This window comes from Chiloscyllium plagiosum, unplaced genomic scaffold (assembly GCF_037043375.1).
Source record: "Chiloscyllium plagiosum isolate Xiang-an unplaced genomic scaffold, Cpla_swu_hap1 HiC_scaffold_20, whole genome shotgun sequence".
NCBI lineage: Eukaryota > Metazoa > Chordata > Chondrichthyes > Orectolobiformes > Hemiscylliidae > Chiloscyllium > Chiloscyllium plagiosum.
Window position 1 is genome coordinate 53,000,125 of NW_028270158.1, and position 26,332 is coordinate 53,026,456.

At 40.9% G+C, this 26,332-nt stretch overlaps 1 protein-coding gene across 1 annotated transcript in view; it reads right to left on the reverse strand.

Annotated features, from left to right (window-relative positions):
* Window positions 1–26,332, reverse strand: part of rnf216 (ring finger protein 216) — a 229,897-nt gene that overhangs the window by 162,600 nt on the left and 40,965 nt on the right. Inside the window, exons 2-4 of the mRNA XM_043711263.2 lie at window positions 25,826–25,941; window positions 23,376–23,500; window positions 13,186–13,806 (exon numbers count right to left, since the gene is read on the reverse strand). Coding sequence (XP_043567198.2) covers window positions 13,186–13,806; window positions 23,376–23,500; window positions 25,826–25,895 — 816 coding nt within the window. The 5' untranslated portion in view covers window positions 25,896–25,941. The remainder of the gene's footprint in view (window positions 1–13,185; window positions 13,807–23,375; window positions 23,501–25,825; window positions 25,942–26,332) is intronic.

The following is a 26,332-nucleotide window of genomic DNA, read 5'->3' on the forward strand; positions in this document are numbered from 1 at the left end:
ATTTTGTATAATTTGTGGGTGTGGCCATCGTTTGCAAGGTGAGCATTTATCAGCAATATCACTTGTGAAGTTGATACGACATTTTCTTGAACAGGAGTCATTGTGACATGGGAATTGCAATCAGGTTTTCAGCGAGAGTGAAGGAGTGAAATTACAGTTCCAAGCTAGGTCGGTGATATACGAGTTCCTTTATCCTCCCACAAAGAGGGGTCACAGCTTGAGATATTTTGAAAAAGTCTCAGCAAAATGCTGCACTGTGTTTTATACAAGATGCATATTACCACCACAGTTTAGAGGTGGTGAAAAGGGTGCTGATCAAGCCAGTTGTTTTGCACTGAGTGTTGTCTTTGAGTGGCTTTTGAGCGTTTCTGGAGTTACATTCTCACACAGGCAAGTGGAGAGCACTCCCTCACATTCTTGACTTGTACCTTGTTGATAGTGAACCAGCTGTAGGGAAACATGGGGTGAGTTGCCACACAATTCCTAGCCACTGACCTGCTCCTCGTATCCACACAATTTTCCATTCATCCCCAATTCCTTTCATTTTGTAAAGATTACAAAAAAAACATAGAACAGAGAAACATAAAAGATAGGAGCAGCAAGAGGCCATCTGACCCTTTTAACCTGCTCATTCATTCAATATAATATGGCTGAACATTGAACTCAATACCCTAATCCTGCCCTTTCCCCATATCCCTGGATTGCTTCAGCCACAAGAACTATATCTACCTCCTTCTTGAAAACACAATGTTTTGGTCTCAACCATTTTGTGGTTGTGAATTCCACAGGCTCACTACTCTCTGGGTGATAACATTTTTCCTCCTCGCAATCCTCTTACCCCTTATCCTTCAACTATGATCCTTGGTTCTGGACTCCCTTACCATCTAGAACATCTTTCCTGCATCTATTCTGTCTCATTTACTGTGAGAATGTTATCGGTTTTGTGAAATTCTCTCCTCATTCTTCTCAACTCCAGTGAATACTCAAACCGTCCTCACACATCAATCCTTCCATCCCAGGAATCAATTAGGTAAACCTTTGTTGCACTCCTTCTATCGCAAGAATGTCCTGCGTCAGATAAGAAGACCAAAATTCCACACATTATTCCAGATGTGGCCTCACCCATGCCCTCTATAATTGCAGTAAGACATCTTGCTAATGTATTAAATCCTCTCGCTAAGGTGGCTAACATAAAGTTTGTCTTCTTTACTACATGTTACACCTGCCCATTTACTTTCAGTACTACATGGTGATACCCAGGTGTCATTGAACACAACACAAGACCATAAGAAAATGAGTAGAATTAGGCCATTCGGCCCATCAGGTCTGCTCTGCAATTTGATCATTTTACTCACTGTACTCAATTTACAGCCATTCAAATAATAATCAAAGAACATTACAGCGCAGTACAGGCCCTTCGGCCCTCGATGTTGCGCCGCCCTGTCATACTAATCTGAAGCCCATCCCACCTACACTATTCCATGTACGTCCATATGCCTGTCCAATGACGACTTAAATGCACTTAAACTTGGCGAATCTACTACCATTGCAGGCAAAGCATTCCATACCCTTACTACTCTCGGAGTAAAGAAACTACCTCTGACATCTGTCTTATACCTATCTCCCCTCACTTTAAAGTCGTGTCCCCTCGTGTTTGCCGTTCCCATACTTGGAAAAAGGCTCTCCCTGTCTACCCTATCTAACCCTCTGATTATCTTGTATATCTCTATTAAGTCACCTCTCAACCTTCTTCTCTCTAACGAGAACAGCCTCAAGGCCCTCAGCCTTTCCTCGTAAGACATTCCTTCCATACCAGGAAGCATCCTAGTAAATCTCCTCTGCACCCTTCCCAAAGCTTCCACATCCTTCTTATAATGCGGTGACCATAACTGTACATAATACTCCAAGTGCGGCCATACCAGAGCTTTGTACGGCTGCAGCATAACCTCCTGGTTCCGGAACTCAATCCCTCTATTAATAAAAGGCCAAAACACTGTATGCCTTCTTAACAACCCTGTCAATCTGGGTGGCAACTTTCAGGGATCTGTGTACGTGGACACAGATCTCTCTGCTCATCTGCACTCCCAAGAATCTTACCATTAGCCCAGTACTTTGCATTCCGATTACTCCGTCCAAAGTGTATCACCTCACACTTGTCCACATTAAACTCTATTTGCCACCTCTCAGCCCAGCTCTGCATCCTATCTATGTCTCTCTGCAACCTACTACATCCTTCGTCACTATCTACAACTCCACCGACCTTAGTGTTGTCCGCAAATTCACTAACCCACCCTTCCAAGCCCTCATCCAGGTCATTTATAAAAATGACGAACAGCAGTGGACCCAACACCGACCCTTGCGGTACGCCGCTAGTAACTGGACACCAAGATGAACATGTTCCATCAACTACAACCCTCTGTTTTCTTTTAGCATGCCAATTACGGATCCAAACTGCTATGTTTCCCACAACCCCATTCCTCTGCATTTTGGTATAATAGCCTACTGTGGGGAACCTTATCAAACGCCTTGCTGAAATCCATATACACCACATCAACTGGTTTACTCTCATCTACCTGTTTGGTCACTTTGTCAAAAAAGTCAATAAGATTCATTAGGCACGACCTACCCTTCACAAAACTGTGCTGACTGTCCCTGATCAGATTATTCTTTTCTAGATGGTTATAAATCCTATCTCTTATAACCTTTTCCAACACTTTACCAACAACTGAAGTGAGATTCACTGGTCTGTAATTACTAGGATGTCTCTACTACCCTTTTTGAACAAGGGAACCACATTTGCTATCCTCCAGTCCTCGGGCACTATTCCTGTAGACAATGATGATTTGAAGATCAATGCCAAAGGCTTGGCAATCTCTTCCCTTGCTTCCCAGAGGATCCTAGGATAGATCCCATCCAGCCCAGGGGACTTGTCTATTTTCACTCTCTGCAGTATTTCTAATACCTTTTCCTTGTGAACCTCAATCTCTTCTAGTCTAGATGCAAGTATCTCTGTATCTTCCTTGCCAACATTTTCATTTTCTATTGTGAACACTGTCGAAAAATATTTATTTAGTGCTTCCCCTATCTCCTCTGACTCCACACAACTTCCCACTATTATCCTTGACTGGCTCTAATTGAACTCTCGTCATTCTTTTATTCCTGACATACCTATGGAAAGCCTTAGGGTTAACCCTGATCCTATCCGCCAACAACTTCTCCTGTCTCCTCCTGGCTCTTCTGAGCTCTCTTTTTAGATCTTTCCTGACTTCCTTGTAACCCTCAAGCGCCCTGAGTTTTCACATTTTGTCCTAACATTAGCCTTCTTCTTCTTCTTGACCAAGGATTCCACTTCCATAGTAAACCACAGCTCACACGTTCTATATCTTCCTCCCTGCCTGACAGGTACAAACTTATGTAGGACACACAGGAGCTTTTCCTTGAATAAACTCCACATTTTTAATGTGCTCATCCCCTGCAGTTTCCTTCCCCATTCTATGCTTCTTAAATCTTTCCTAACTGCATCGTAATTTCCCTTCCCCCGACTGTAACTCTTGCTCATAATCCTTCATATATTTGCGACCGAAGCAGATAACCTCACATTTATCCACATTTACTGCATCTGCCATGCATTTACCCATCGAGACTGTCCAAATCACACTGCAACACCTCTGCATCCTCCTCACTGCTCACTCTTCCACCCAGCTCCAAGTTATCTGCAAATTTAGATCATACATTTAGTTCCCTCATCTAAAATCATGACCATGTTGCAAATTGTTCGACTCCTGGTATCAATCCCTGCAGTGCCCCACCAGTCACTGCTTAGCATTTAGAAAAAGACCCATTTATTCCTACTCTTTTGCTTCCTGTCTGGTATCAATTTTCTATCCATTTCAATACACTAACCCCAATCCCATGTACTTTAATTTTATGCATTAATCTCTTACATGGGACATTATTAAAAGCCTTCTGAAAGTCCAAATAAACCATATCTACTGGTTCCTCCCCCAATTAACTCAACTGGTTCTATCCTCAAGACTTCCACTAGACATCTTGTTCCCGTACTCGAATCCTCTCACTACAAAGACAATCATACAGATTGCCTTCTTAGCTACCTATTGCATCTGCACACTTACTTTCAGTGACTGGTGCACGAGGACAGCCAGGACTCTTTGAACATTCTCCTCTCTCAATGTGTCTTCCCATTTTTGCTATCAAAGTGGATAACTTCACATTTATCCACATTATACTACATGTGCATTTGCCCTGTCACTCAACCTGTCCAAATCACATCATGACATATGCGGTCACTGTCTGCCATTCAAAAACAAAGATACATCTGCTAACTCATTTTCTATCCTTCTCTGTACACTAACTCCAATCCCATGTACTTGAAGTTTACACATGAATTTTGTATTTGGGATTCTTGGCTTTGACATCAAGTTACTCTGATGCCACCTCAAATTCAGCTCTTTCACCTATGTTCAGATCAAGAAATATGGAACAGTGTGATCTTGGAAGATACTAAATTTAGCTGCAGTCAACAAGTTATTGCTGAACAATTGCTGCTTGATAAACTTTCTGACAAACCCAACCATCATACTTATGCTGAGAACAGACTGATGGGACAATAACTGGGCAGGTCAGATTTGTCTTGCTTTTGCAGACATGCCATACTAGGCAATTTTTTCACTTCACTCGGTCAATGTGAATATTGTATCCGTACTGGTAGAGCTTGGCGACAGGTAGAGCTTCGAGAATACAACTCCTCAATACCCCAGATTTGAAAGTGTTGGGGCCTTTGCTATATCACATTAGCTTCATTGTTTCTTGATATTGTTGGAGTGAAGTTTACCGAAGGGTGCAATGGAGGACATTAGGAGATGGCTGAGATGACTAAGCAATTTCGCTTGAAACTAGTTGCAAACATTGAGGCTTGATCTTTGTCACATGCACTGAGTTCAGTCATCAAGAACGTAACCCCATTCTCCAGTTAGTTTGCATTGCCTACCAGACTTCTTGAGGTGGCATGTTTGCAGAGCTTTGACCTGATCCATTGGTTTTGGGATCACTTAGCAGGTACAGAGTCCTATGTTGCACCTTCACTGGATTGGCACTTCTATTTTCGATAAACCTCGTGCTGCTCCTGGCATGCTCTCTTAGTCATTGAACTAAAGTTGACCCACTGGTTTGATGGCAACAATGGTGTATAGTATATACGGGGCTGAGGTTACAAATCAAGAAAATTTGCCATTTTAGAAAATTACCAAAATAAATTCATTTACAGTCAAATACGTGTCTAATTTGTTCTACGGTGTTTAATAATGGATTAACCAGCCCTTTCTTCTCCACCTACAAATTAGATTACTCCAGTGAAGTCAGCTTTCCCATAATTTCTTACAAGGTCAGTTTGCTCATGACCTACACAGCAGTTCACTTCCAAACACAGTTGTGACTTCTCTGCAAAAACATTTATTCAAGTAAAAAGAATCATTGCTACATCTTCGCTGAAAGAAGACAGGAATTTTAAACAAAATACAACCCACCACTACAGATTTTGACAAATGCTTCAATCAACTCTCTCTACATATCTCCAGACACAAAAATTAAATGTCTATACAAAAGTGCGCATTTATATGACATTCATAGCGCAGTAAAATTTCCCAAAATGCTTCAGAAACAATTAGACACAGAGCCACACAAGATGATACCAGGAAGGGTGATAAAAAGCTTGGTGAAAAGTGAACCTTTCACCACTGTGAAGGTGGTGGTCGAGGCCATGGGGATCGAATTCCAAAGATTATGCAAAAAAAATGACTGCTAAAGCCTTCAACAAGGTTCCATCTGGTAGACTAATTAGCAAAGTTAGATCACATGGGATTCAGAGCGAGCTTGCCAATTGGATATAAAATTGGCTTTATGATTGGAGAGGGGGTGGTGGAGGGGGATTGTTTTTCAGACTGGAGGCCTATCACCAGCAATGTTCCACAGGGATCAGTACTGGGTTCATTTTTGTTTGTCATTGATATAAATGAATTGGATAAGAATAAAGGAAGCATGGTTAATAAGTTTGCCGATGACACCAAAATTAGTGGTACAGCAGACAGCGAAAGTGGTTATCTAAGATTACAAATAAATCGTCACCAATTGGGTCAATGGACTGAGGGGGGCAGATGGAGCTTGATTTGGATAAATAAAAGGTATTTCATTTTGGCAATACAAACAAGGACAGGACTTCCGTAATTAATGGTAGGTCCTTGGGAAGTTTGTAAAACAGAGTCCTCGGAGTTCAGGTACACAATGTTTTGAAATTTGCATCACAGGTGGATAGGGTGGTTAGGAAGGCGTTCAGCACGCTTGCCTTCATCGTTCAGACATTTGAGTCTAGGAATTGGGATGTCATTTTTAGGTTGTACAGGACATTGGTGAGGCCTCTTCTGGAATACTGTGTGCATTTCTGGTCACCTTGTTTATAGGAAGGCAATGATTAAACTGGAGAGGGTTCAGAAAACATTTACCAGGATATTGCCAGGAATGGAGGATTCAAGTTATAAAAATAGATAGTAAAGGCTCGGACTTTTTTCATTGGAGCATAGGATGTTGAGGGGTGAACTTATTGAGGTCTATAAAATCACAAGGGGCATTGATAAGGTGAATGACTATGGTCTTTCCCCTTTTGGGGGGGTGGGGGTCAAAACTAGGGGGCATATTTAAAGTGAGAGGAGCAACTTTCTTTACACAGAGTGGTTCATGTGTGGAATGACCCGTCAGAGAAAATAGTAGATTCAGATACAGTTACAACATTTGTAAATTCACGAACATTAACCATTTGAACGGATATGGGCCAAGACCAGGCAGGTGGGACTAGTTTAGTTCGGAAACATGGTCAGTAAAGGGTCTGTTTCCACGCTGTATAACTTAATGACTCAGATCTCAGGAGGCCTTAAGACTGCAAATGATTGATGGAATAGGGAAATCAGATCAGGGACAGATTGGAAAACTAGGATTAGAATTTCAAAAATCAAGGGGACTGCCTGACTTGGAAGCAAATTGGAGATTAGCAAGTAAGCACAGAAGAGAAGCCCGGTCTATGTTGGGGGTACAGAGAATACTCTAAGGCCTTGACAAGTTGTTCTAAACTTTTAACAAAAAATGACTTGTTTTGGGGTATTGATATTATATCTATCCCCCAGGTGCTCGGGTGTCTACTGTGTTACAGCTGGCATATTCAAAAGCTGTAACAAATTTGAAGGGATTACGAATGAGAAAAAAATCCAGTTTAGGAACCAAAAGATCAGATGAACCAAGTAAAAAGCATTTGTTTTGTAACTAATGATGAGGCAAAGAAAGAAACAAAGACCAGAGAAAGTAGTTTAGCTCCATGCAAGCAGAAGTTAATCCCAGCCTCTGGTGATGCAATTAGATTCCAGAAAGAAACAGTACTGCAGCAAGATGGAACACCAGATTTTACAGGAGAATTGCAAATTATTTATAGGTTCATTAAAGGCCAAACTTGTATTTAAATTATGACTATTGTGACTGTCACTGGCAATGAGTATTTTGTAACATCGAAAACACAGTAGTCAATTTCAGTACAATTAGGTCCCGTCAACCATAAAACAAAATATAAATTGATAATTGATCTGTTCTTATTTCTAAGTGTTAACTGAAGGATAAATGTTGGTCCAGAAAATGAGGGAAATGCCCCTGCCTTTATCCTTGCAATGCCAAGAAATCTTTTGCATCCATTTGACAATGTAGGCGAGACCTCAGTTTAATGTCTTACTCTAAACACAGCTTCTCCAACAATGCAGCACACTCCTGGTACTCCAGTAGAACATCTCAAAAGATGACTGAGTCCACAATCTTCTCAGTGCAACAACAGTGCAACCACTTAGCCAAGGTCGATGCTGTCGTCTCTTAAATATTACATGTAAGCCAATAAATTCAGTTGGGACAAAAACAAAAATGACGGCTGGAACCATTTGGATAAATAAATGCAGTAACATGAAGGTTAAAATGGCAGCCTTTCAGCTGCTCGCTTTTCCCAGATCATTCTTGATCAGCAAAATCATCTGTTTGAACGTCACTTTCACATTCCAGCAATATTTTTGTACTGCTAACATTTCAGTTACATTTAATGTAACATTCTATAACTTTTTTTCTACGTTACTGATCATTTAAAGTAGTCATGATTACACAATATAAAAGACCTCTGCATTGCATTATTTACTGTTTGGTGATTTATTAAGTACTGCAATGGCTGTGACATGACTAAACCATAGTAAAACAACTTGAGATTAACTGAAAAGATCTCTATTTCGACAATTCAGTATGTGTTTTAAAGTCTTCTACAAAGGAGGGTCTTGTTGTACATACTGGACAAGGAAAACCAAATCAAAAATAAAATCTTCACAAATCCTTGGGTCTCAGGAATACACTATATTTGTGCACCTGAAATGGTAATCAAATTATTATGAAGAAAAGTCAGACAAAAGAGTGATGTTAAACACTGCTGATTAAGATTAGCAGAGTCAAGGTATGAAGTTTAAGCTAGCTTGTAAAACACAGTAAATGCCGTGAAAAAGATACAAATAAGAAGGCTACTACAAATAAGCAAACAGATTTTAAAAAGTGCCAGGAAAACTTTTAAACCATAGCCCTGCCCACTTTAGTACCATGTATGAACAAAAGAGAATATTCAATTGGTATCAGATGGCTGAAAATCAAATCAATAAAAGCAACTGAGTATTTTAATTCTGATTTCATAAATACACAAAAGCAATGCTGAGATTCCCCAAAGTAATCAGAATTCAAAGCATAAAATTTGGCACAGAGCTAGACATCTGGAATACTATGAAGAGTTCTGGGTGAGACTTCTGGAAAGAATTTTTGATTGCATTCTTTCCCAAAATTTGACTTTGGAGTTGAAGTTCCACGTCAGTAGGTAATCTAGGTAAGCACATCAGTGGAAGGAGTGTAGCACACTCAGATGGCTCATCCTTCAGGTAAAATGGAAGCATTACATAGTAATATGAGTGGATTAATGAATGGACAAAACTGTTGCAAATGGAATTCAAACATGCAAGTCTTAGCTCATCCACTTTTGACTCAACGATAGAGCAAGGTACACTTGAAACAGTGGAAAGCTATTAAAAAAAGGTGCAAACAGATTTGCGATCTGGATACACAGATCATTAAACTGTCATGCAGTGAAAATAACCAAATGTCTAATGGAATGCTGGCCTTTAAATCTAGAAGAGTGGAAGGCATACTTCAGTTATACAAAGCCCAGTTAGACCATCTGGAATACAATGCAGAGTTCTGTTTGAGACATTAGAAAGGATAACATTGTCCTTGAAAGGACTGCAGCTTGGAATTACTGCAGGGAAAAGAAAACCAACACTCGAAGTATTAAAATACAAAGAAAAAACAAACAAATTAGGGTTTTATTCCTTGAAATTTGGAACAGCTTTCAAGACATTAAAAGGGAAACAAGAGAGTAGAAATAAGCTGGCTGGCTATTCTGGACTCAAGTGCTGTGGTCCGCAAATTAGAATCCAACTGTTGAGTGGAATTAGGCAACATCTCCACGTAAAAGGTGGAAGCAATTTCACATTGTTCTGCTAATGATAATTGATGGTAGATTGTATTTAACCAAACATATTAGAAGTACAGGGAAAATATGGCTATGAGGACTAAACTCACTGAGCAGCCATAACCTCATTGACTGGCAGAAAAGGCTTCGGGGTTAAAAAGCCCAACACTTATCTCTGTGCACTCATGAATTACTTGCTCTCAGGTTCTCAGTGAGCAAGATTAAAAACCTGACAAACATGAAATTTATTCTTTTGTGGTATGGCTGTTTCATAAGATCATAAATAGTCAGAAGAATAGGCCACTCCACTTATTAAACTTGCTCCATAATTCAAATAATTATACAATCGTAGAGGACAGAAACAGGCTTTTTCGTCCAACTCATCCATGCTGACCAGGTTTCCTAAATTGAGTTCATACTATTTGTCTGTGTTTGGCCCATATCCCTCTGAACCTTGCCTATCCATTGGGTCGTGCCTCACAAATCTTATTGAGTTCTTTGAGAAGGTGACCAAACAGGTGGATGAGGGTAAAGCATTTGATAAGATTCCCCATAGTGGGCTATTGCACCAAATACGGGGCCATGGGATTCAGGCTGATTCAGCTGTTTGGATCAGAAATTGGCTAGCTGAAAGTCAGAGGGTGGTGGTTGATGGGAAATGCTCATCCTGGAGTTCAGTTACGAGTGGTGTACCCCTAGGATCTGTTTTGGGGCCACTGCTGTTTGTCATTTTTATAAATGACCTGGATGAGGGTGTAAAAGGATGGGTTAGTAAATTTGCAGATGATGCTAAGTTGCGGTCAGTGCCAAAGGGTGTTGCAGGTTGCAGAGGGACATAGATAAGCTGCAGAGCTGGGCTGAGAGGTGGCAAATAGAGTTGAATGCGGAAAAGTGTGAGGTGATTGACTTTGGAAGGAGCAACAGGGATAAAGAGTACTAGGCTAATGGTAAGATTCTTGATAGCGTAGATGAGCAGAGCGATCTCAGTGTTCAAGTACATAGATCCCTGAAAGTTGACAATCAGGTTGATAGGGTCGTTAAAAAGGCATACAGTGTGTTAGCTTTTACTGGTAGAGGGATTGAGTTTCGAAGCCACAAGGTCATGTTGCAGACGTACAAAACTCTGGTGAGGCCGTACTTGGACAATTCCATACAGTTCTGGTCATCGCATTATAGGAAGGGTGTGGACGGTTTGGAAAGGGTTCAGAGGAGGTTTACTAGGATGTCATCTGGTATGGAGGGAAGGCATTATGAGGAGTGGCTGAGGGACTGGAGGCTGTTTTCATTAGAGAGAAGGTTGAGAGGTGACTTAATTGAGACATTTGAGATGATCAGAGGGTTGAATAGGATGGACAGTGAGAGCCTTTTTCCTTGGATGGTGATGGCTAACATGAGGTGACATAGCTTTAAATTGAAGGGTGATAGATAAAGAACAGATGTTAGAGGTAGGTTCTTTGCTCAGAGAGTAGTAGGGGTGTGGAATGCCCTGCCTGCAATAGTAGTAGACTCACAAACTTTAAGGGCATTTAAATAGTCATTGGATAAACATATGGACGTTAATGGAATAGTGTAGGATAGATGGGCTTCTGATTGTTGCACCAACCTATAGAACCATCGAGGGCCGAAGGGCTTGTATGACACTGTAATGTTCTATATTCTAAGTCGAGTCACACAGCATGGAACCAGACCCTATGATCCAACCAATCCATACCAAACATATTCCCAAACTAAACTAGTCCCACATGTCTGCTCCTGGCCCATATCCCCACAAAACTTCTCTTTTCATGTACTTAACCAAATGTCTTCTAAACGTTATAGTTTTACACACACCCACCAGTTCCTCAGGAAGTTCACTCCACATGCAAACCACCTTCTGTGTAAAAAGAGTTGCCCTCACATCTTTATTAAATCTCTCTCCTCTCACTTTAAAAATGTACCTCCTAGTCCTGAAATTCCCCATCTTGGGGAAAAAACAACTACCATTAACTCTATCTATACCCCTCATTAGTTTATGAATTTGTGTAAGGTTGCTTCTCTACCTCCTCCGCTCCAGTGAAAAAAAAAGTCCTAGTTTATGCAGCTTTTCTTTACAACTCAGACCTTCACACCTGGCAACATCCTGGTCAATCTCTTCTGAACCCTGTCAGTCCTTGATAAAATCCTTCCTATAACTGGGTGGCCAAAACTGGACACACTATTCCAACAGAGGCATCACCAATGTTCTGTATAATCTCAACTTGATTTCTCAACTCCTCTACTCAAAGGACTGAGCAGTGAAGGCAGGGGTGCGAAATGCCTTTTTAACCACTTTGTCTATCCTGATGCAAACTTTAAAGAGTTGTGTACCTGAACTTCTAGGTCCCTCTTTCTACAACACTCTGCAATGCCCTACCATTAATTGTATAATCCCTACCCTTGTTTGTTGTACCAAAACACAATACCATGCATTTATCCAGATTGAATTCCATCTGCCATTTTTCAGCCCATTGACCCATTTGATCAAGATCCCTTTGTAATCTTAGAAAGATAGGCAGATGGGCAGAGGTAAGAAACGAAGGACAGTCAGATGGTGTACAATCTTTGTGGGTAGAATTGAGGAACTGCAAAGGTAAAACAAAAAATAGTTTGAGTTATGTACAGGCCTCTAAACTGTAGTCAGGAGATGGGGTGCAGTCTGCATCAGGAGATATAAAAGATGTTTAGGAAAGACAAAGCTACAGTCATCATGTGGTCTTCAATATACACATGGACTGGGAAAATCAGGTCGGTAGTGGATTACAAGAAAACAAATTTGTGAAATGTCTACCAGATAGCTTTTTGGAGCAGCTTGTGGTGGAGCCCACCAGGGAACAGGCAATACTGGATTTAGTGTTGTACAATGAGGCAAACTTGATAAGGGAGCTTAAGGTGAAGAACTCTTAGGAAGCAGTGATCATAATATGTTTGAATTTACTTTGCAATTTGAGGGGGAGAAGATAGAATCAGGGGTAACAGTATTACAGTTGAATAAAGACAACTACAGAGGCATGAGGGAAGAGCTGAGTAGAATTGATTGGGAGGAGCCTAGCAGGAAAGACAGTGGAACAGCACTGACAGGAGTTTCTGGGAGTAATTTAGGAGACACAGCAGAGATTTATCTGGAGGGAAAAGAAGCATGGTAGAGGGAGAATGAGGCAACCATGGCTGACTAGGGAAGTCAGGTATAGTATAAAAAGTGGTGAAGGGCAGTGGGAAACCAGAGGATTGGGAAGCTTACAAAGACCAACAGAAGGCATTGAACAAAGAAATAAGGAGTTAGATGATTAAATAAGAGGGTAAGCGAGCCAGTAACATAAAGGAAGAGTGTAAGAGTTTCTTAGCTGTGATCATGTTGAATGGTGACTAGGCTCAAAGGGCCAATGGCCTACTCCTGTTCCTATTGTCTATGTTTCAATGTAAAACGTGTTGAAAATACTCCAGGAGAGGTCTCAAGTACCAACACTTTTGCGAGAAATAGCAGAAACACATCATGAATTGTACAATAAGTTGGTTTGTCAAACATTAAAACAAATTACACTGACTGAGCATAATACACAAAGATAAACACTTACTGTTTCTTTCACAAGTGACCTTAAGATTTCCTTGCCTTCACCAGCAGCTTCCTCAAAATTCTCCAAGTCCATTATTATATTTCCTAATACATCCTCCCCTTGGTGTCCCTGCCCGAGTTCATTATCAACTTGCTGAATTTGTTCTCTTACAGGATCCTGTAAAATATCTGGCTGAGGTAACACAGGATCTTGTTCCCTCACCAGTGTTACTGAAGCATCTTCCTGTTCTGCTTCCATCACTTTAGCTGCTGGAAAAAGTGGAATGCCCAGTAGTTTAGCTTCATCTGCTTGGACTTCTGGAGCCTGCACATCCTCAACGGGACCAACAGCTACTCCAGGGTCCACCTGATTTTGTTCTTGATTCCTTTGTGCAATATGATACTGTTCACCTGTTTCAATCTCCTGATTTCTGGCGGCCAACTGAGGTTGGGCTTGAGGTTCTGCCTTTACTTCCACGATATTGGATGTAATTTTATGCTGAGCCACCAAGATGCAACTCCGGTCCTCCTCAAAGTTTTCATTTCCTCCATGGTTTTCTCTTGGCCGTTCCTCCTGTTGCATGTTTCGCCATTCCGACGCAGGTCGGATGATGATAGGAGGTCGAATTTGTCGAACAGGGGTCTGCAAAGGATTTGACAGAAAGACAAAGTAGGTAAAATGAAATATGATAAAGCTAACAGCCAAATTGTGAAACATAATCCAAGATGGAGGACAGGAAAAATTGTGGCTGTAAGAGCTACTCCTTTTTTGAGCTATGTTGGAGGTATTTGCTCAAATTCCTGACGCAGTAATTCCTTTTTTATAAGCTGTTGCATTACTCTGGAACTTCGGGGATAAAAAAAATCCAAAGAATGGCACTTTAAAAAGGAGGAAGAAAACAAAGGTAGCGACCACATGGTTAGTGAGAGCGCGAGGGGGCGGGCGGAAGAGTGGGAGTGCAGGAGAAACAGAAACCTACACTGCTGACTGAAAGCAGTGAATTTGCACAGCTACTGCCTTTAACAAACAGCGAAATTCACAGCTGGCCTTGGAAGAACTCGTGTGAGCGCACTCATAGCACAGGAGCAGACAAGTGCATGGTTTGTAAGTGTAACCTTCCTGTCTTTTTTCCTAAAATAGTGAGCAGAGTGGGTTCTTTTTGGTTGTATGTTTTACTTAGGTCTGTCTCTTTATTAAAAATTAAAAACAAAACATGGGTATTAAGTTAGCCTGGAGCAATTTTTTTTAGTGCAATAAGACTGTGATATTTTTTGTAGATTGTAAAGGTGCAAAGATGGCCTTTACCAGAGTGATGTTCTCTTCCTGTTGAATGTGGGAGATTAGGGAGAGTTTCCATGTTACTAATGATTATGTCTGCAGTAACGTGTATTTGGTTGCGAATCCTATCAGGTCACGTGGATTGGCTGGAGCAGCAGTTAGAACATAAACAACATCAGAACCAGGAGCAGGTGTAGGCCATCTGGCCCTTCAAACCTGCTCCGCCACTCAATAAGATCATGGCTGATCCTTCTGTGGCCTCAGCTCCACTTACCACCTTCTCACCGTAAGGCAGAGAATTCCATAGTTTCGCAACCCTCTGCGTGAAGTTCCTTCTCCATTTAATCCTAAATCTGCTTCCCCCTAATTTTGAGGCTATTCCCTTCATAATTTTATATGTTTCTATAAGATTCCCTCTCATTATTCTAAATTCCAATGAATATAATCCCAGCCTACTCAGTCTCTCCTTATAAGGCAACCCCCTCAACTAGTGAACCTAGCAAATCTCCTCTGCACCCCCTCCAGTGCCAGTGCAATCTTTCTCATGGAAGGAGACCAAAACTGCACACAGTTCTCCGGGAGTGGTCTCACCAGCACTTTGTACAGCTGCAACATAACCCCTCTGCTTTTAAACTCAATCCCTTTTGCAATGAAGGACAAAATTCCATTTTCCTTCCTAATTACCTGTTGTACATACAGTCCTCCAACCTTCTGTGATTCATGCACAAGGACATCCAGGTCCTTTTATAATAGCAGCATGCTGCAACATTTTACCATTCAAGTAATAGTCCTTTTTACTGTTACTTCTACCAAATTGGATGACTTCACATTTATTAACATTGTTTTCCATTTGCCAGACCTTTGGCCACTCATTTAAAGCATCTATGTTCCTCTGCAAAGTTTCACAGTCCTCTACACACTTTGCTCTGCCACTCATCTTAGTGTCATCTGCAAACTTTGACACACTACACATGGTCCCCAACTCCAAATCATCTACATAAAATGTAAATAATTGTGGTCCCAACACTGATCCCTGAGGAACACCACGAGTTACTGACTACCAACCAGAATAGTAATCATTTATTCCCACTCTTTGCTTCCTGTTAGTCAACCATTCCGCTATCCACGCTAATACTTTACCCCTAACTCCATGCATCCTTATTTTATGAAGCAGCCTCTTCAGCAGCACCTTGTTGAATGCCTTTTGGAAATCTAGGTACACCACATTTGCTGGGTCCCCGTTGTCCACAAAGCTTGTAATGTCTTCACAGAATTCCAAAAGATTTGTTAAGCATGACCTGCCCTTCATGAACCCGTGCTACGTCTGCTCAACGGGACAATTTCCATCCAGATGCCTTGCCATTTCTTACTTCATAACAGACTCAAGCTATTTCACTACTACAGAAGTTAAGCTAACTGGTCTATAAATTCATATCTTTTGGCTCCCATTCTTTACAAACAGTGTCGTCACATTTGCTGTTTACCCCATCTGCTGGAACTACCCCAGAGTCCAGTGTATTTTGGAAAATTACCACAAGTGCACTTGCTTTTAGTACCCTGGGATGCATTTCATCAGGGCCAGGAGACTTAGCTCCATTAGCTTGTCCAACACTACCTCTTCCGTAACAATGATTGGTTCCCAGTCCTCATCTACCTTCGTCTCTGTCAATAATTGGCACATTATTCATATCCTCCACTGTGAAGACAAACAAAATATCTCTTCAATGCCTCAGCCATTTCATCATATCCCATAACTAAATGGCCCTTCTCATCCTCTAAAGGACCAACGTTTACTTTAGCCACTCACTCATTTTACATATTTATAGAAACATTCGCTATCTGTCTTTATATTCTGTGCTAGTTTTTTTCTCATGTCCTATCTTATGTTTCTTTAGAGTTCTTTTTGTGGCTTTCTGTTAACCTTTAAAGCTTTTCCAATTGTCTAGCTTCCCACTGATCTTGGCCACTTTGTATACCTTCTCTTTCAATTTGATAGCCTTTCTTAGTTCCTTGGATACCCAAGTCAGATTACTCCTTTAGTTAGAGGCAATGAAGAATTTATCGGAGCTATGGGGTGTGATGCATGGCAGCTATAGGAAACGAGAAAAAAAAGTCAGGTAGATGGGTTACTGCCAGGAAAGGTAGGAGAGGGAGGCAGATAGTGTAGGAGTCTCCTGTATGTATTCCCATCTCAAACAAGTATGCTGTTTTAATTTCGGGGGTGATAGACTCTCAGGAGAATATAGAATGAACAGCCAAGTTTCTGGTATCGAGACTGGCTCTAATGTAACAAGCTCCAAGCAATTGATTGTGATAGGGCACGCTAGTCAGAGGCGCAGACAGACATTTCTGTGGCAGACAGCGAGAAATCAGAACAGTGTGTTGCCTCCCTGATGCTAAAACCAAGGATAACTCAGAAACAGTGAAGAATATTCTGGTGGTCCCATTCCACTCTGAGGAGTTCTTTGTACGCATCGGAGCTAATGACATAGGAAGGAAAATGCATGAGATTCTGAATGGAGAATCTAGGAAGTTAGGCAGGTATTTAAAAAGGAGGTAGTAATATCTGGATTACTCCTGGTGCTATGAGCTAGTGAGGGTAGGAATAGGAGAAAGTGAGGTCTGCAGATGCTGGTGATCAGAGCTGGAAATGTGTTGCTGGAAAAGCGCAGCAGGTCAGGCAGCATCCAGGGAACAGGAGAATCGACGTTTCGGGCATAAGCCCTTCTTCAGGGTAGGAATAGGACAATAGAGCATGAGTGACTGAGGAGCTGGTGCAGGGGAGAAGGAGTTCACATTTTTGGATAATTGGAATCTCTTCTGGGGTACAAGAGACCTGTACAAGGAGGACAGATTGCACCTGGATGGGAAGGGGACTAATGTACTGGCAGGGAGATCTGCTAGAGCTGCTTGGAGAAGAGACTCAGAAAGATAGTGAGGAAAGAGATCAATCCGAGACTGGTAGATTGGGAAAAGGAGCAAGTCAAATAGTCAGGGCAGGCAGAAACAAAACAAAGCAAAGGGAGAGGTAAATTAAACTGCATTTATTTCAATGCAAGAAGACTAAAAGGGAAGGCAGTTGAACTCAGTGCATGGTTAGGAACACAGGAGTGGGATATCATAACAATCACAGAGCCATGGCTCAGAGATGGTCAGGACTGGCAGCTTAATACTCCAGGATACAAATGCTATAGGGAAGATAGAAAGGAGGTTTTTGGGGGGGGGGGGGGGGGGGGGGGGGGTGGGCGGGGGGGGAGCATTTTTGATAAGGGATAACATCTGGATGAGTATTTGAATAGGAAGGGTTTGGAGGGATGTGGGAGGTGCTGGCAGGTGGGACTAGATTGGGTTGGGATATATTTGGTCGGCATGGACAAATTGGACTGAAGGGTCTGCTTCCATGCTGTACATCTCTATGACTCTATTACATAGGGAGGATATTCTTAGAAATAGGTCCAAGGAGGTTATTTGGGTGGAACTGAGAGATAAGAAAGGGATGTTCACATATTGAGATTGAATTATAACCCTCCCCAAACTCCAAGACTGGTGAAAAATGGAAAGCTTTCAAAAATGAGATAACGTGAGTCCAGAAACAGTTATGTTCCTGTTAGCATGAAGGGCAAGACTGGTAGATGTAGGGAATGCTGGATAATGAGAGAAATTGAGGTTTAGGTCAAGAAAAAGGAGGAAGCATATGTCAGATATAGAACAGAGATTGAGTGAATCCTTAGAAAAGTCTCAAGGCAGTAAGAGTATACTTAAGAGGGAAATTAGGAGGGCATAAAGGGGACATGAAATAGCTTTGGCAAATAGGGTGAGGGAGAATCCAAACGGATTTTATAAATACATTAAGGACAAAAGGGTAACTAGGGAGAGAAAAGGACCTCTCAATGATCAGCAAGGCAGCCTGTGTGCGCAACCACAGGAGATGGAGAGATACTAAACGAGTATTTGCATCAGTATTTACTGTGGAGAAGGACATAGATGATACAGAATGTGGGGAAATAGATGGTGACATCTTGAAGAGTGTCCATATTACAGAGGTGGTAGTACTGGATGTCTTAAAACTCAAAGGTGGATAAATTACCAGGACCTCATCAGGTGTACCCTAGAACACTGTGGGAAACTAGGGAAATGTTTGCTGGGCCAGTTGCTAAGATACTTGAATTGTCAATAGTCACAGGTGAGGTGCCAGAAGGCTGAAGATTGAGTAACGTGGTGCCACTATTTAAGAAGAGTGGTAAGCAAAAGCCAGGGAACTGTAAACCGGTGAGATGGACATTGGTGGTGAGCAAGCTGTTGGAGGGAATCTGGAGAGACAGGATTTACACGTCTTTGGATATGCAAAGACTAATTAGGGATAGTCAACATGGCTTTGGGCATGAGTGATCATGTCTCACAACTTGACTGAGTTTTTCAAAGAAGTCACAGGGGATTGATGACAGCAGAGCATGGATGTGATCTATATGGACTTCAGTAAGGCATTCAACAAGGTTCCGCATGGTAGACTGGTTAGCAAGGTTAGATTTCATGGAATACAGGGAGAACTAGGCATCTGGGTACATAACTGGCTTGAAGGTAGAAGACAGAGGGTGATGGTGGAAGGTTACTTTTCATATTGGAGGCCTGTGACCAATGGTGTGCCACAAGGACTGGTGCTGGGTCCACTGCTTTTCGTCATTTATACAAATGATTTGGGATTTGAACATAGGAGGTATGGTTAGTAAGTTTGCAGATGACACCATTGGAGATGTAACACAGTGAAGATTACCCCACAACAGGATCATGATCTGATGGGACGATGAGCTGATGAGTGACAGATGGAGTTTAATTCAGATAAATATGAGGTACTGCATTTTGGAACAGAAAATCAACACTGGACTTATACTCTTAATGGCAAAGTCCTGGAGAGTGTTGCTGAACAAAAAGAGGCCTTGTAGTGCAGGTTCATAGTTCCTTGAATGTGTAGTCGCAGGTAGATAGGATAGTGAAGAATGCATTTAGTGTGTTTTCGTTTATTGGTCAGAGCATTGAGTACAGGAGTTGGGAGGTCATGTTGTGGCCGTACAGGATATTGGTTTGGCCACTGTTGGAATATTGCGTGCAATTCTGGTCTCCTTCCTATCAGAAAGATGTTGTGAAACTTGAAAGGGTTCCGAAAAGATGTACAAGGATGTTGCCAGGGTTGGAGGGTTTGAGCTATTGGGAGAGGCTGAACAGGCTGGGGCTGTTTTCCCTGGAGCATTGGAGGCTGAGGGGTGATCTTATCGAGGTTTAAAAACTCATGATGGATAGGGTAAATAGACAAAGTCTTTTACACAGGGTGAGGGAGTACAGAACTAGAGGGCACAGGTTTAAGGTGAGAGTGGAAAGATTTAAAAGAGACGTAAAGGGGCAACATTTTCACGCAGAGGATGGTACATGTATGGAATGAGCTGCCAAAAGAAGTGGTACAATTACAACATTTTAAAGGCATCTGGATGGGTACATGAATAGGAATAGTTTAGAGAGATATGGACCAATTGCTGGCAAATGGGATTAGATTAATTTAGGATATCTGGTCAGCATGGATGAGTTAGACCGAAGGGTCTGTTTCAGTTTCAGCTGTAATTCAGTGGAGACCACTTTTAAACTTGTAAACAAGATTTGTGCTATGATTCCTGCTAGAATTTCAGTGGGCACAATGGGAATATCCCCAAGGAAATTCAATCGCTTTATACAGTCATACCAGACACAACATCCCTCACAAATTCCTGCTCATAGTCTTTCCCCCACCGACCAGACGCTATATCCGCCCTTGACTGACCCAACCTGATCCTCCATCCCACCTCCACTCAATGCAACCCGATGCACCCTCCAATTCCAATTGACCCAAAATGTCAATAGCCTCAATGCAACAGGTCTCACACCTGAAGCAACAGGCGCAACCCATTCTAACATGGCACTTAACTGTAAACCAACACTATTCACCTTCAACCTGAACTCAATCAACTGGACACCCCTCTCCTGATCAACCATGCCTTCGCTCCGCGCTGACCACATTCCCAGCACAACCCACTCTTGATCATCTCCCGCCCAACATCCCAACCCAGATAAACAGAACATACCCGACTACCTACCTGTTCTCCTCCACCAACGCTCCTGAACCTCCTACACCCTACCCACTTGAACCCCTCAAAAAGCTCCTCCATCTGACTACTGATGCAACAATCCCCTACCTCTGCCCATCCTCACCCTAGTTCCAACACAATCCTTCCTAACTCTACATACCCCACAATATGACCCACTCCAAGCCCTATCCTGTCCCAGAATCCCCCAAATTTTCCAGAGCAGATTTAAAGCTCAACTAATTGAGTTACTGCAAATCAGACTACTTTGGACTGAGCTTGTACTATTGCAAGCAATCTGCCACTATGATTTCAGAATCGATCACAAGCTTAGCTAAATCAACCAAATGCAGCTAACTCCTACTGATGACAACATAAATTTGAAAGAAATTATATCAGTAATTTATATCTTGAACAGCATCAATGTATAATGTGGCTTACAAAGTCATCAACAGAAACAAAAAACTACATAAATTAGTTTCTCTATTCACTTGCAATTAACTATAGCAACAATGATATTCGAATGAGCAAATTAAATTATTCCTCTTATCCTCCCAACTGATTTACATTTATGAAGTTATATTGTGCATCATAACATATTGACTATTTTGGACATTCCTTTTCCCACTTAATAGCTTACCACATGGCTGATTTTTGACAATGATGTTGTGGGCCAAAAGGTATTTGTCTTTAGGGAACCATATCATTGTTATGAATAATAGAAACAGACGACAGAATAAACCATACAGCACCTCCACTGCACCATATTATATGATACCTTATTAAGCAGAAAACTATCAAATTCAGTGGTGAAAGTTTCAATTGTGCTACACCTCCATGGGTTCGCATACTGGAAGTCAACCCCTGCTATTTCCGGAGTCAACACAGAAGTACAGAGAATTCCTCAATTTAGCGGTCTTTCAGATAACAGAAATGACAATTTCTTGTAAATAGATTCTAGATTAAATAGACCCCAGATAACATGACTCTCCTAATTAAAACTCTAACTCGCTTATAAACACCTGTTCTACACACACACACGGCAGATACAAAAAAAAGGGTGCTATGGGAAGAGGTAAAGACTGGGAGGCAATTATCCTTATTCATGGACCTTGCTGAGATGAACCATTTGCTGATCAGAACTGTGCATCTTAATCTTCCTTCTCCAAGTACTGTTACGTATAAAGGTCTCAGTTTATAATAATAGGTGAGGGGAAATAAACTGGCTATTTTCAGGCATGACAGCCTGCTGCAAAGCAAAAACAAAGATCCAAACATTTACACTCTAAGCTACTCTGTTGCCTGTGAGCCAATCACAACATTGTTGATAGGCCAATGAATTTTGTCTTTGCGAACTAGTCTGCATTTCACAGACCAGTTATTTCTTGCTGTCCAAATCTCCATTTGTGTACAGCTCCAGCAAATTTATACTAAGGCTTCAACTGCTGAACCAACAGTGTAAGCAATGTTTACACAGCAAAGTGTCAGATAACTTGTTTTTAAACCTGTTCTTTTCTCATTTTAGTCCACAAACAAAAATACTAAAAATGTCTTTACAACTGACCCTATTTTGAGAACCTTTTGGAAAAAAAATAGTTCCAGGTTGCTAATGCATGTGAGAGAGAACGCTTCTTGATTTAATTCCTGTACAACTTGGTTCTGTATTTAAGATTTTGTCCCCACCAGAAAAAAAACAGATTATTTGTATTCATCTACTGTATTGCATTGATGAGATCAGATCTCAAATAATGCATGCGGTTTGGTCTCCTTATTTAAGGAGCGATGTAAATGTGTTGGAGGCAGATCAGAAGAGGTTCACTAGATTGATAACGAGAATGAGTGGGTTGACACCTAAGGGTACGCTGGGTGAGCTGCACTTGTTCCACTACAGTTTGGAAGAGTAAAGGGTCACTTGATTGAAGTGTTTAAGATCCTGAACAGTTTTGACAAGGTGAATGTGGAAAGCATGTTTCTTCTTGTGGGTCAGTCATGAACTAAGGAGCAGCGTTTCAAAATTACGGATCCCTTGGTGACCTTATAGAGGTTTACAAAATCGTGAGGGACATGGATAGGATAAATAGACAAAGTCTTTTCCCTGTGGTCGGGGAGTCCAGAACTAGAGGGCATAGGTTTAGGGTGAGAGGGGAAAGATATAAAAGAGACCTAAGGGGCAACTTTTTCACACAGAGGGTGGTACTTGTATGGAATGAGCTGCCAGAGGATGTGGTGGTGGCTGGTACAATTGCAACATTTAAAAGACATCTGGATGGGTAAATAAATAGGAAGGGTTTGGAGGGATAGGGCGGGTGCTGGCAGGTGGGACTAGATTGGGTTGGGATATCTGGTTGGCATGGACGGGTTGGACCGAAGGGTCTGTTTCCATTCTGTACATCTCCATGACTCTAAATGAGATGAATTCTCAGTGTTTTGCAACTTTGGAACTCTCTGCCTCTGAAGGTGGTGAATGCAGTGGTCATTAAATATTTTTACACCGGAAATAGATTGATTTCCTTTGACTAATGAGAATCTAAGGTTTGAGGTTAGATGGTAATGTGGAATTCAAAACACAAACAAATCAGCCACAGTCTTACTGAACAGTGGAGCAGGCTCCAAAGAGCGAAAGATCGGTTTCTGCTCCTATTTCATATATTTCTATGTTTGTATCAAAAAGTTATCTCTTGCTGAGATCAATAGCTGAGGTATTCTTGGCCAATACTGTCAACTCCAAAAATTCATATCACTTACTGAAGCACCATCATGCTATTAATGCATATTTTGAATAAACCCATTTCCCTAAACAGAAGGATCTGTAACAAAGCATTATACCTCAATGAGTACAACATCTTGATCCTCTACGAGTTGATTCTCAATGGCCACAACTGGAGGATCATCATCTGAGTCAGAGTCATCTGAGATGGTGATGACTGGCGTATTGCGAGGGTCTCTCCATACTGGAACAAAAATTGAGGAATAAAGACTTGGTTGTCAAAAGATATTTACAATATTTATAATTTTTTTCGAGCCTTTGTGAAATGTTTCTTTCAGATAGTGAGTGATACAAGTCAAACCAGAGCAGTTGGATGGATAATGCAGCACAGTGGAATCATTGGCAAAAAAGGGGAACAGAGTAGAATGGCATGAAAAATGATGGCAGGGCAAAACACAGACAGAGTAAGGAACACTTCCCTCACATTGTAGGTGGTCTTCCCAGGAGCTGGTGATGGTAAATGGTTGGTTCTGCATTACAAAGCTTGTTCAAATACTTTTTATTAAAGATCACTAACGCATTTGTTGCAGTATTTTTCTTGCAAAAATATTAACAGACTAAAATGTCAACTTAAGATCTTGCAACAAAAAAAAGCAGAGTCATTACAATAATGAGTCTTAACGCTGTCTGTCCTTTTCCATCCACAGGATGCAAATAAAGCCAACAAATAGTAACTGGCTTGCTTTTGGAATGATATGTCTACTTGCCAATTATAGGAACAACTAGTGTTATTCATGTTATTCTTCCACCACTTTAAAACCTAAAAGGAGGCAGTCTTAAATATATTTGTGCTTATGGAATGCTTCTGCAAAGCAACATTGGTGCATTTGGATAATTAGATTCTGCTACTTGATTGCAGCTCTACATAGGACAGAAAAAAGCCCATACAAGCAGCTTTGAGAAGCAAGCCATAGCTCTCACATCTCTGCTCTTCCATTCTATTTAAGTACTGTAATTCTGTATTTCCTCAAAGATTTAGTTCCAGTTTCAAATAACAGTTTGAGAAAAGGGTCTGCCCCTGTCTGGGAATGTCACTTCTTGACTGAATGACCTGACCAATGTGATTTCAAGGAGAGTCCCTTCATAACTTTCTATCTCAGTTGAAGGAAAATTGAGTTTAACAGAAATGAGAGTTAAACTCCAAGGTACAACTATTTCAAAATATTCTGGATTCAGCGTGCATTGGCTAAACAAGCACAAAGGGGGAGCATGACTGCGTAGTCTACTCCTTTTAATTGAGATGGGATTGGATCTAGTTGGTGTGCTGTACGTTTTTTTTCTTTTTGTTAGCAGTAAGAAGTTCTTGTGAAATAAATTGCATCAAATTCAATACTACTCCAAATCAGTGAATGGCAAAGAAGCAATTTTTTTTAAAAAGTCTAATTTCAACACAGTGCCACAAGAAAACTGAAAAATCTCACCAATATGCAACGTGGCCTTCTGTGCTGCAGGTCTGTTCCAGAAGAATTTGGAAACAAAAGAGAATGTGGTTCTCAGATATAAACTGCACGGTGGGTGGAAGATTTGAGGTAAGGGTAAACATCAATTTCATCGGAACAGGAATAAGTGTCAAAAACATTTGAAATGAATGTAATTTCATCCATTCGAAATCACCAGCAAGAAGGGAATGATGAAATAATTTTAAGAAGAGAGATACTTAAAAAGAACATTTCTAAATTGTGTAGCTGTTAGCCAGTCATTTTGATCAGCTGGAAAATAGAGCAACAACCCCAAGTATTAAAGAAAAACATCACAAGATTTTAAAGCTGACTATCAAGGACCCGTTTCTCAATTAGGGCCTCTACTTGCTTAATGTTTTCATGACTCTCTCATCAGCAGCAGGGAGGCAAAGCTAAATAAAACTACTTTCACGACAGGAATGTTCCTCTAACAACCATAATTTCTAAACATTCTATATGAATTGTTATTCTAATAATTTTCATGGAAACATTTTGTCACTTCAAACACCAAATGCAATCACTCATGTTACAAAAAACACAAAATCTGCATGAATTACAACTTACCCTGATGATGGAGCTGCACAACTGGTCTGTCTTATAGAAAATCTAAATTGATTTAGACTTCTGATGCAAATAATCTTTTATATGAATCTGGTAAACGTAATGGGGTAATGGAAGTCTGGAACTCCTTAAAGCTAAGTTGTTGAGGCCAAGAGTCATTTCAAAAATCGAAACTGATTATTAGATCAGTTAAGCAACGATATTAAAGATTTAGGGAACCAAAAGAACTAAAGAGAGTAAAGATGCGCATGATCTAGTTGAATGAAATGGAGTTGAACATTCTCTGCAAGGGAAATGCACAAATACGACAAATGGAAAGATAGCCACACGGAAACAAGGTTTAAAGAATGTTTATTGTAATCACACAAAAAAATGTGCAAAGAGCTCCAGCATGCACATTGTCTTTGTATTTTGGGCATCACCATTTAATGCAAACAAACCATAACTTAATGTATGAAAGAGCAACACTGTTGCAATGCAGTACCTACCACTGTGGGAATCTCCTTGGTACATTGAAACGTTGATTACCTCCTCCTCCACTACTTGCTCAGCCATCATCACCACAGAATGAAGCAGAACGAAGCACTCCAAATGTTTCACATACCTGCAAACAGAGCATAACACAATTTAGCCGAAAGTATACAGTCATCCACCAGCACTTCAATGTGGACCATGCCAATTATTTAGTTACCAAAACAGAAGGACAACTATGTTAAATGCCTTCTCATCCAGTGTACATTGGCACACATAAAGGCGCAGATGATACAAAGCAGACAGGTGCAGTGAGCTGTAACAATGCTTGCTCTAGTGGTCTAGTATACAACATAAGCAATCTTATCAAGTTAGTAAAAAGTTTTAAAACCATACAACAGGTATTCTATGATTCAAGTTCACAACTAGCAATGCAAGCAGTGATTTTCTTGATTACACAAGGAGCTACTGCTGTTTTGTATGCATTATGAATTGTTGTATTGCTTCAAGCAAGCATAAAGTTC